General features: G+C 38.9%; 1 protein-coding gene across 1 annotated transcript in view; it reads right to left on the reverse strand.

Annotated features, from left to right (window-relative positions):
* The window catches only part of LOC124163893 (amino acid transporter AVT1H-like), a 65613-nt gene that overhangs the window by 7510 nt on the left and 45322 nt on the right, over positions 1-12781 (reverse strand). Inside the window, exons 2-6 of the mRNA XM_046541003.1 lie at positions 9390-9565; positions 6499-6619; positions 4090-4202; positions 2894-3026; positions 538-691 (exon numbers count right to left, since the gene is read on the reverse strand). Coding sequence (XP_046396959.1) covers positions 538-691; positions 2894-3026; positions 4090-4202; positions 6499-6619; positions 9390-9565 — 697 coding nt within the window. The remainder of the gene's footprint in view (positions 1-537; positions 692-2893; positions 3027-4089; positions 4203-6498; positions 6620-9389; positions 9566-12781) is intronic.

The following is a 12781-nucleotide window of genomic DNA, read 5'->3' on the forward strand; positions in this document are numbered from 1 at the left end:
AGAAATTAACTCGTACGTGTTAATGTATCGTGTAAACAGGCCCACAGGCCCTTGAGAAAAAGTATTTCCCCACAAGATTGGGAATCGAAGATTCCACGGCATCTATAATGGTTGGTTGGACAGATTCAAAAATAGGTACAGTCTTGTATACAAGATGGTGAGTGGTGAAAGCAAAGATGTTAACATAGAGACAGCAACTCAGTGGAAAGAATCTGAATATATTAGAGTTCTGGAAGGTTACAGCCCAAAAGATGTTTTCAGTGCAGACAAAACAGGGTTATTTTTTAATTTTTGCTGCCAGCAAAAACACTGTGCTTCAGAGGGAAACAGTGTTATGGAATAATGCTTAGGGAAGAATTAAAAAATTAACATTTCCAAAGCCAGTATATGAATTAAAGTGAAAATTCTCTATTTCCCACGATTTGCATTTTCCCGCAATTTACACTTTTTTTCTTGGGTCCCTAGAAAAGTGTAAATAAGGGGTTTTACTGTAGATACATATCTATTGATTACATAAGTACTGTTGAATACACTAACCTGAAATGCTAATATTCCATATGCCATAGCCACTGACTCCCAAGTGGGAGTAGGGGTCACTGGAGGAACTGGCACATTTTGGTCTGTGAGCATTGATGACCAAGTTAACATTGTTACAGTGAGGACAGTTCCGGAAGAGGTCACAGCCAGCCACCTGAAACAAAAAATATTTATTTTCATGAATAGGGTAGTTTCCTTCATCAAAGAAAACGAAAGGCATTGATTGCGATTCGTTACCCACCATTAGTGTATTCATAATACACAAATTATTTGGTTTTAGAAATACCGGTTTAGACGAATGGCAAGGGTCAAATTTTATCCTCATTTGAAAAAGGCCAGATTGGCGCCCATGCGATTCCACTCCACGTGACGTCACAGGGACCTAGTTTCTACACGAGAGGATAGGAGTTATACATCGTCTGAGGTTACCAATGCATGCATGAGGCACAGAGCTCAGGGAAACATGTCTTAATAATCACCTACTAAAACTGGCTAAGGTCGGAAAGTTTTCTTCGTTTGATAAGGTATTAATAAACCTTTTTTAAACCAAGCGCTACCATTCAGCAAGGTACTCAGCTACCCGCTGGCAGCCTGCGACGTATCAGCGCTAAGCCTCGCCTCAAGGTCACCTCACCGGGCGGGAGGGGGAACCAGAAATACGACGTACGGAAATATTTCCCGGCATTCATACTTGAGCGTCGCGTTTTCGCGCGCTTGAAAATTTTCACTTTTCATTTAATCGCGAAAAATAGATATTGTCATTTAAAAATCTAAAAGCGTGAAATACGTACTCCAGGAGTAATAATCTTTCGATTAAGGCAATAAAAAAATAATAGGAAACCACCCTATTGCAGTAATATTACAAGCCGTATGACAAACTGTGTGCATTCAAAGGAAAAATCTTCTCCCAGGAGGTTTTTCCACCTTTTACTAAATTTTGACATTGTAAGGGAAATACCACTGCTGAGAGAGTAATGCCCATGAACCTGAGCGTGTGTATGAGTGGGATGTTCTCAGAAAATTCTTCCTTGGAGCTATGTTTTCTGTTAGGGATTGAGAGATGTGTGTTTTATGAACATTAAATTATTTTTTTTCCTCTTTTTGTGATGATACAACAAATTTTTAGAGAGGATTTTTGTGAGAATTCCTCTTTAAAATTCTGGAAAATCTGAGTAAAGTCTCTTAGTGCCTTACAATTTTCGTCAGGCTATTGGACCATACTTTTGGAGGAGATGATGAATTAAAGAATTAAACTTTTTGAAGAAACAAGGGGTGTTAGCAAATTAGTGAAGACTTTCAAACTGAAAAGATGACAATCCTTGCCACTGGCAACTAAACAATATACACTCTCCCAAGAGTTGCCCCCTACTGCACACTAGCAATTAAATAGTTGCCTCTCAGATCAGTTTGTAATGGATCTCGTGGGAGCTATTCGAGTTGTTCGCTTCTCAATAAGCAAAATAAACTTTTCAACTTCTTCCACTATTACTTTAAAAACTATGAGACCTTTCCAAATGCAGATAGAAAGAAACCTCCCAAGATGATCTCCGAACAACAGCCGTCAAGCAACTGAATAGTTGACAGTACAGGGGCCAAAACCCACATGGTCTATTCTTGCCCGCAACAGTTTACTCACCCTCAGATTAGGTCTGGATGCAATTATTTAGTTGGGGCAACTAAAAAGTCACCTGTGCGCAGGGCCACAGTCAATACTGCGTTTCTTTGGAACTACTTCAAAGCAACTATTTAGTTTCTATGAAGAAGTTCCAATGCGTGGGGGCCCTTAAGGTTGGTTATCTAATTATACATAGTTTTTATTTCACCGGCTTGACAAGCAGAGTTAAAAATTAATTGATGTATATCTGAAACCCACTTGTCTATTCATGAAACACCGCAGACTCATTACTGCTGAGAGGTATGGCATATCACCAAGTTGCTATGGAGAGTGATGAACTGATGACCCCCCACGAAGAAATGACTGTAATATGACAGGGGAAAGTCAATGCTCGGCAGTTTGAATCCTGGTTCAGGGTAATTATTTCCCATAGAAATTATTGTAAGCAGTGGCGTAACTATGAGGGGATGTATCCCTCCTCAAAGCCTCAGAGGAATCAAAAAATCATTTAAAAATCTTGTCTGGATTTGATACATAATAACTGCCTCCGCTTAAATTTAAATTATAAGTGTGAAAATGATGCAAAATGCATTTTCAGGCATGTTATTTTCAAAACTTTTCCCGGAGGGGGTAGGCCCCCACTAACCTCCCTCATCCCCTCCAAAGCCCCGTCATCCCCCTTAAAGCATATCTCTTGTTACAGCACTGAGTGTAAGCATTGGTAGAGTAAGGTGCACTTACTTCATATCCTTAGGACTTCCAAGCCACATCAGAGGGCACATGAGAATGCCCACAAACACCAGCCAAATACAAAATGACACATTGAATTCAAAGCATGACATTTTGGCTCCAAAGAGTTGTAGATTCTGAGCCGCTGAAAGAAAAGAGAAATGGTTCCAATAAGTTCCTCATCAGATTGATTACTACATATACCATTTTTAAATGCTTACGTAAGTGTATAGACATAAGAACATATAAATGGGTATATGTTCTTATGTAACAAATAGTATATAACATTAATTGCTTGCAGTGGCGTAGCGAGGGAGGAGGTCTGGGGAGTCCAGACCCCCACGAAAATATAAAAACAAAATTACTTTCCTTCATAAAAGGAAACAAAATATTGAAAAATTATGAATTTACAAAAGATAACTTTGACAAATGAATTTTTTTCGAGTGTTACTTCCAGTGCCATTTGCCCAGTGGTGCTGACTCCATGGGGCCTGAGGGGGCCCGAGCCCCCTCAAAAATTCGTTATGGATGTGAGGAAAAAATTTGTCAGGCTTGTCGATTTTCCCCAGAGTGTCCAGATATCGAGATTCGAGTTATCAGAGTTCTAATGTTGATCATGTGACCCTTCTAAAATGCATATAATACTTAAAACTCACTACTTATAAAATTTCCCGGGGCAAGATCCCCGGTTTGGGCCCCCCCAATAGTTTTTGTAAGTCGGCATCCCTGCAGTTGCTCATTAATGGTGCAGTCAACAGCAGCAATTAATAGTCACCCATTCAAGTAAGCGTGCACAAGAACTTGCCGATGCTAACTCACAGCAACAGTGGCACAGTGCTTTATTAAAAACATATGTATGATTGTATTTATCTTGTTTTACAAAGGAAATATGTACATTGGTTCCAAAAATTGGATTTTGTTCGTATATACCTTGTGTAACAATGGTATTATCATTGATTTTTTGGAGGTTTTGGAATACAACAGTAACACAATGGTTTTACAAGTATTAATACTATTTCTAACTGTACAAGAGATTTAAAATTTGTGGACCAACGATTGTGCTGACTGGAAACTATGGTTATATGAGTTTCATTCAAAGTGAACTAATGCCAAAACAGTTCATCCAGAGTTAACATGTTTTTTTTAGGATTCCTTGTGGAATGGAGATGGGTGATGCTTCAGGAAATCATTGAAATGAGGTACCTTACCGATAAGAAGGTTAGGGATTCCTCCTCCGAAAACAGTCAAGTCAACAATGAAGGTCACAATGCCCCTGGCCCATGACCCCAGAGCTTCCTCTGCAAGAGCAGCATATGGAAACCTTTCATAAAAGAGAAATAATTTAAGAGTCAATAAATCATATATGCAAATAACTTGCCTAATAAAAACCAAATCAAAAATAATGAAATATCCATTAGCTGGAAAGAAAATGGTATTCAATGGCAAATCTGAAAGGAAGAAAAAAAAAATTCAATAAGATAATGATTATTGTAATGGAAAGTTTTCCACCAGTTGATCTTGTGCATTTCTCACAACACTTCGATTGCAGACTCAGTCATAGCCTTCTTAGGACTGATAGCTGTGGCATCTCACATTTGTGGTTTAAATGCATTCCAACTGATTATTATCCAGGCTCCATCCTTCTACTCGGATTCATTTCAGCTCCGACCTTCATGCATTGCTGAGGTCAGGGCTGCAGCTGGGAATTGTGGCCAGGGGGGGGTTTTAGATGCAACTAATATTGGGGGGTCTGGTGGATATGGAATACCCGCCAGGGTAAGCGGGAGGTGTAGGGGCCCTCCCCCTGAAAATTTTTAAGGTAAATGGTTCAAAATGGTGAGTTTTATGGTTGTGTGGATAGTTTGATGTTTTTTTTCATGAGTCATCCATCCCCCTAATATAAGCTACGAAATTTGTCACATTAAAATATTTTTATTAAAAAAAATTCTCTAAGATCTGGAGGAAGGGGCTTAATTCCCCAAAACCTCCCCCTTGCTGCACCACTGGCTGAGGTTGAAGCTCCAGTCCTAATGCATGTTATCATTTCAACCCCAGCTAAGGGCTTCAATCTCAGCAATACCTGGGGGCTGCTGCTGAAACAAATCAGAGGACATTAATTGAAGGATGACCAGTCAGAATATATAAAATACCAGAAATGATGTCATAGGATTCAGACCCCAGAAGACAATGGCAGTGTCAGAAAATGAAATGTTGGAATAAATGGTCCAGAACAACTGGTGGAAAACCTGGGAGGAGTTCACCAACATGATACGCCAGAAAATCAGAAGAGTTTCTACAATGATTATTATAAAATCTTTCACATTAATCTTTCTCTTTTATTGATCCTGTGGCAAGAGTTGGGGGAGTTCAACATGCACTATTGGTCAAATAAGTTTCCCAGTAAACTGGCTCCCGTCAAGGGCGGATGCAGGATTTTTTTCTGGGGGGGAGGGTCACAGGGGTCTGACAGGCAAATCATCCTCTCTCATTTGGGATTAAAAACAACATACAACAATTACTAAATAAAATATTCTCTGTTTTAATATGAAAGTTATAAATATAAAATCAAATGATTGAGGACCCGAAATACACACAACAAAACGAACAAAATGATAAATGTGTTAAAATTTTGTCGTCATGCCCCTCTACCCCCCAAATCTGCCTATGGTTCCCCTTATACTCTTTGAACACATTTGAATTTCCCTGTCGTTGTATGTTATTCAAGTCCTCACTCGAGAAGATTGAAATATCTTGGTTGTAAGTATTTTGATGGAAATTCTATAATCTAAGAAAAAGTAAGGACAGAAATAAAATTTCCATTGCTATAATTTCTTTTGTCATTGGTAAAGCACAGAATTGGTGAATTCACTTTTTTACCCTAAACTGCTGAAAATTCCCAAGGCATTTAATAAATATGTACGTATTACTTTTTGCATCACAATTACAGTGACCAGCTTGAATTACACTTGGTGCAGGTGAGCTGCAAGTACTCCAGATGCGTAACTAGTAATATGCTTTGGGGGGGATGAGAGGGGTTGGCGGGGGCTACACACCCATGAAGTGGGGAGTTTAGGAAAAATTTTGAAAAATATCATGCCTGAAAATGCATTTTACATCATTTTGGCGTTAAAAATTTAACTTTAAGCAGAGGTAATTATTATACATCAAATCCATACAAGATTTTTAAATAATTTTTTGATTTCTCTGTGACTTTGGGAGGGTGGTACATCCCCTAATCCCCTCAATAGTTACGCCCCCCCACCAATTACACCACTGCATTATTCCATCTCTTACATATGTGCTGAAGAAAATAAGACTATGCAATGTTTGATTATTCCTTGCCATGAATTGGAACGAAGAATAATATCCCATCAGAAAAAAAACTTATTTTATTGCAGACCAATAATGTCAGCACAGGTTTATCAGAACACTTACTCCCCACACAGTACATACTTTAAAACAACGTAAAAAAATTCTTTCCACCCTTAACTCCTGTGTGAATCTGATATGAATCAGTCTGTATGCAAAAAAATCAAATGATAAAGTGCCCTCACATTACCCTCACTTTTAATCTAAATGTTAAACTTACTTATAACTAACGAGAATGATCATCAGACCTGCTCTTCTCCACAATCGATGGTTGCAGAACTTCTGCCATGACCCAGCATCGGCCCAAAAGAGTTGCTGTGTAAATTTGTAGCGAGAACACTGTCACAGCCAATGGGATTCCAAGCCAACCTTTTAATTGAAAATGAGAAAAGGAAACATTGTTAGGTACTAAGAATGATGATTAGGAGAAATATCTGCTAATTAGGTACCCAGGAAGCCAACCCCCCAAGCCAAAAATGCTTAAAATATCCAATGCCATCAGTGGCGGAGCCAGGGGGAAGTTTAGGGGGGTCTGGACCCCTCCAAAAATAAAAACATAATTCCTTTGCTTCAGAGAATATAACAAAATATTGAAAAATTGTAAATTTACAAAATATTTCTCTGCAAAATGAAGTTTTCTTTCTATTATGAAAAGTGTTAAAATTAGTTTAAAACCCTCAACTTAGTACCCTGTTCTTAAAAATTTTCCTATTCTCCCCTGGCCCACCTACATCCTAAATCCGGCCCTGGGGAGCTTCCATAAAAATTGACAAGATGGTAGGGGAGATGGTCGGAGTAATTCTCAAAAGATCCATTAAAAGCTACCTATACTGATATTTTAATATTTAAATGATAATGGATGGATTGGGCTCTCCTCCATGCAGCCCTCTAGAATTAACAATAGGGTAGTTTCCTTCATCAAAGAAAACAAAGCATTTATTGCGATTCATTGCCCACCATTAGTGTATTCATAATATACAAATTTTTTGGTTTTACAAATCCCAGTTTAGACGAATGGCAATGGTCAATTTTAACCGCATTTGAAAAAGGCCAGATTGGCGCCCATGCGATGCCATCCCACGTGATGTCACAGGGGCCTAGTTTCTATACGAGTGGATATGAGTTTTACATCGTCTGAGATTACCAATGCATGCATGAGGCACGGAGCTCAGGGAAACATGTCTTAATAATCATCTATTAAAACTGACTAAGGTCGGAAAGTTTTCTTCGTTTGATAAGGTATTAATAATCCTTATTTAAGCCAAGCGCTACCAGCTAGCAGGGTACTCTGCTACCTGCTAGCATCCTGCGTCGTATCAGCGCTCAAAGCCTCGCCCCAAGGTCACCTCACTTGCAGCAGAGGGAACCAGAACGACGTCACTCGGAGTTTTCCCAGCATTCATACTTACCCGTCGCGTTTTCGCGCGCTTGAAAATTTTCACTTTTCATTTAATCGCGAAAAATAGATATCGTCATTTAAAAATCTAAAAGCGTGAAATACGTACTCCAGGAGTAATAATCTTTCGAATTAGGCAATAAAAAAATAATAGGAAACCACCCTATAGTCAATAGCAATGTGTTGTATATGATTGCTCATAACACAACTGCCAATCTCCCATCCAAATTGAAGTTCGGACATTGAAACCTATGAGACTTTTCATAAAACAGGGGTTCTTTTCGAGCCATCACAAAAACAACATCACAATCTAGTACTTCCTGCGCTATTCTCTGAGATGCATTTTGTGGGTGTTTGAAATGAAGTATAACCTTAAGGATGAATACACGTACAAACTCATAGCCCAAGCGGTTAGGTACAGGAATTACCAGCAATATGCATAAAAATTAAGTCACTGCCTAACCCATGAGAGAGAGAAATATTTTGGTCGACAAAATTGTTGTAACTATGATCGAGTGGTTAGAGAGGAAGGAACAGAGATAAATTTCAAGACACTAATAACGTAAAAACCCAACCTTTCCGAATTTATTTCCTTATGTACCATCGATAATGACACCACATTAGGGTTTTGTAACAAGCTAACAATAAACCTCAATGAAGCCTTATTGCCTAAATCGAAAGGTTATTACTCCTGGAGTACTTATTTCACGCTTTTATATTTTTAAATGACGATATCTATTTTTCGGATTAAATGAAAATTGAAAGTTTTCAAGCGCGCGAAAACGCGACGACCAAGTATGGTTGCTGGGAAAAGCCCGTGTGACGTCATTCTGGTTCCAGGTGCCGCTGTGAGAGGCCACCTTGTTGCGAGGCTATGAGCGCCGCTAGGATGCAGGCTGCTAGCAGGTAGCAGATTACCCTTCTAGCTGGTAGCGCTTGACTTAAATAAGTATTATTAATACCCTATCAAATGAAGGAAACTTTCCGACCATAGGCAATTTTAATAGGTGATTATTAACAGATGTCTCCCTGAGCTCTGTGCCACATACATTGGTAATCTCAGACGATGTAAAACTCCTGACTACTCGTATAGCGTCCAGGCCCCTGGGACGTCACGTGGAGTGGCATCGCATGGGCGCCAATCTGGCCTTTTTCACATTAGGTTAAAATTGACCATTTACATTCGTCAAAACTGGGATTTCTGAAACCAAATAATTTGTATATTACGAATACACTAATGGTGGGTAACGAAACGCAACCAATGCCTTTCGTTTTCTTTGATTAAGGAAACTACCCTATTTACCTCACCACCACCGAAGACGGTCACGCATATATAGTGGCGCAGCGGCGGGGGGTTTTGGGAGATGAACCCCCCCCCCCCCAGAGCTCACAGATATTTTTAAGTTTAATCCATTTTACGTAATTGGATTGATATTACTAATAGACTAGTGTAAGGATTAATAAAATATCCCTCAGAAAGCCGTAAAACTCACCATTTATCTTAAAATTACTCAATTTACTAATCTTGTACCTACCGCTTATTCTGGTGGGTATTCCATACCCCTACACACCTCGGTATTAGTTGCACCTTAACCCCCTCCCCCAGCCTTAATTCCTAACTGCGCCCCTGCGCATATATATGTCACTATTCCACGAAGCAAGCTCATGAACCATGTACAACTCAGAAAATATTCTCAACTGCCTCATAAAAATTTTCTTAAAACTTTGGCGAATTGAACTCACCACATCTGATGATTGTTCCAGGAAGTGCCATGATTGGAAACACACCAAAAAGATCAATCATCAACAGAATGGCGAAGAATAGGGACAAGCCCTCTTGGGGAGGTGGACGGTCGTATCCAAAGTCGGACGTGGCATCCTTCAGCAATGGCCTCTCTTCACCTCTCATTGATGGAATCCTTGGAAGAGAATAATACACTGATAAATATTTTATTCACGGGAGAATTTGGATGAGGTGGGTACAAAATTTTCATTTATTCCTTTACCACCGAAAACAACACCATTGGCCTTTTACATCGGGGTTTTTAACTTAACAATTAAACTTACACAAGCATACATGCCTTGGATAGGGGCAACCTACCCAGGCTGGACTCGAACTCATGACCTCTAGTGAGGCAGACCTGCCGCCATCAAGGCCGGAAATTTGAGATGTCCCAGGTTCAAATATCGGGACAATCTCAAGTTTCGGGCACCACCAAACAAAATCCTCGAATTGTGAGGTGGCCCAGGGAGAGGAAATTCCCCCAAACCTCTCCTGATTGGGTCCTGAAATTACACCCCTGTGGCTTAGTTCAGGGTGAGTTCTACCTTCACCTATTCTAACCAACCTATGGGTTGAATCACTAGGCGAGTAACGTAATTTAAGGGTTGATTAAGGGGAGAAATGCTAATTATAGGGGTCACCGCCTTCAGAGTAAGAGCCTCGTTCACCAATTTTTTTTAAATTATCAATTGTGGTCGAGCATAAAAAATTAAAAAACATATTTTTCCATCCGTCATCTATTTCTCAAGCTATAAGCGTCGAAAAATTGGCGACCTTCCTTTTCGCAGATAAGTTGATTACGTCATTAACTCCTGCCGAGCGTATTATTGTTCCTCCCCTTCTCCTCGGCCTCTCGCAACAGCCTCACGTTGTTCGTAATTGTTCGAAATTTTGCACTCCTCCATGAACAAGTTAAGGACCCCGAACTCCAATGACGTCACAAACCAATGAAAGGTAGTCTGTGACTTTTGCGTTTTTTTAAAATGGAACTTATAAGAGAATGGCAACATGAGGAAGATATGTTTCGTGGTAAACTTATATTTCATTTCGTCCACCAAATGATTTCAAATGATTAATGCATAATAATAAGTGTACATATATTATGTTGGTATATTTGTAACTATTCATTTTCTGAAGATGTGTATAATTTATTTTTTTGTTAATGTTTACATGGGTATACTCTTGTATGTGTGTTACCTTTTGTGCACACCGAATGAAAAATAATTTGATTTCTTGTCCAAAGGACAATAGCAAGAAAGTGTGCATATATAAGTGTATATGTATGTATGTGTATGTATGTATATATATTTCACACATGTGTGTGTATATAGCTTCAGAAGAGATGCATAATTTATACTCTGTATTTTTTTCCCTTGTGTATAATCTTGTATTAATACCTAAGCATGTTTTCACTGTCATGTAATTGGAATTTTGTCTATGTTAACATATGTATACTCCTTTATGAATATCTACGAATGTTTCTATTGGCATGTAATGCGCAGGTATGAAATTCAAATAATTGGTATATTGTCCATTTGCAGCACCAAAACTAAAAAAGGTTAAATTGTAATCCTGTTCCATAGGACACTAGTCCTCGAACAATAAAATTCTATTCTACATATTCTATTCAAATGATGCTTTCAGTCTGAGCGAACAAACCCTTTCCTGAAAAAACCGAAAAGATGGAAATCATTATTATGGCCTTCGAATGCAATTTTTGCAGCTTAACAAACAATCTTTGAGGGGCAGGGGCGGATCTCGGATTTTTTCTGGGGGCTTGAAGTACAAGGGTCTGACAGGTCTTCTCATATTTGAAATTTAAAACAAAATTCAACAATTACTGCAGACAATATTCTCTTTATTTTGATACGAAAGTTATTAAATTAAATGATTGAGGCTCCGTAATGCGAAAAATAAAACGGACGTAATGACAACCTTGTTAAAAATCTTGTCTATTTTTTTAAGCGTAAAGCCCTAAATCCGCCTATGCTGAGGGGCATCAATTAATTACGTGAGGCGTTAAGGTGGGTCAAGCCGATTCTCACCTTATCTCACGTAGGGGATAAAGGGGATCATGGCAAGTATCACATAATTTTTTTTCCTCAAGAAACAGTGTAAAATGTGATTGTAGACTACGATCTTAGTGTTATTAAATGCTAGTCTTAACTAATATTAGATAAAAATAATCAAGAATTTAAAAAAATTCAACGTAATAAAGCATATATTAACGTATTTACACTGAAAATACGCATTTTGAAAAATCTCACGTGAAATTAGAGGTAGGGGGTCGAGCTAAATCTCAATATATGTCACTAATAGGGAGCAGGGGATCGTGATCGCAAAAATAACCTCACGTAATAAATGGATCCCCCTAAAGAACATTGGGGATTAGGAGGAGATAAGCGGAAATGAATATACTGCTACATCTACATCTTGATCCCCCAAAAGCTGCCTCAATAGGCGTTTGGCGGGGGGTCCGGACACCAGCTGTTGGCAAAGAAAGGAGTTACGTATACAGAGTTCCATCTAGGGTTCATTTAATTACTTTATTTTTCTGGAGAAAAAAGAAGTCCTATATCCATCCATCTGGCAAAATTACTTTCTTAAATTATCGTCACTTTCGGACAAAGAACTATAGAGAAGTTCTAAGATGATGTTCTCCGTATCGATCTATTATATCTATTCTTAATTTCTCAAGCAATCTAAGCCAGAGTCTCTAGCGGCCCCTAGCCTAATTTGCGTAAAATCTGTGAAACGTTTTATGTTCGCTCGTAGCAGTTTTTGACAGGCCACGCAGATTTCCATTTAGTAATGTAATCCGCGGATCCTAGCGCGATGGAGTTCACCCATTATTAATTTGAATTTATTAATTCCACGCAGACTTTTTGCGCCGGATTTCCATATTTTCGCTAAATATTAAAAGAGAAAAGTATACTGAAGAATATTATGTTTCACTTACAACTATATTTCAGCCACAGACCTGTGGGATTACGTTTGGCGATTTATTGAGCGGCCCGTTCCAACCCTAAAACGACGAAAGCCGGCTCTAGGGAGACGAACCATTATATAAGTCCTTGAGTGTTGAATATCGACACGAGGCGACATCCTGCGTGGCTCTCTTCGCAAAATATGCCGGAAACCTCAAAACGTGTCGCCAGGTGACATTTTGACAGAATTCGGTCACACGAAAAAACGGTTGTGTTGAGCGCCGAGCAAGCATCACATAATCGAAATAAAAAGTGAATTAAAACCAGCATATCCCCGTGACTGATTACTATATATACATACCCTTCAGAATGAGATAAGAATATTGACAATACCTTTACGTTGATATGATTTCTTAACAAAAGCG

This window comes from Ischnura elegans, chromosome 8 (assembly GCF_921293095.1).
Source record: "Ischnura elegans chromosome 8, ioIscEleg1.1, whole genome shotgun sequence".
In the NCBI taxonomy this organism is placed as follows: Eukaryota; Metazoa; Arthropoda; class Insecta; order Odonata; family Coenagrionidae; genus Ischnura; species Ischnura elegans.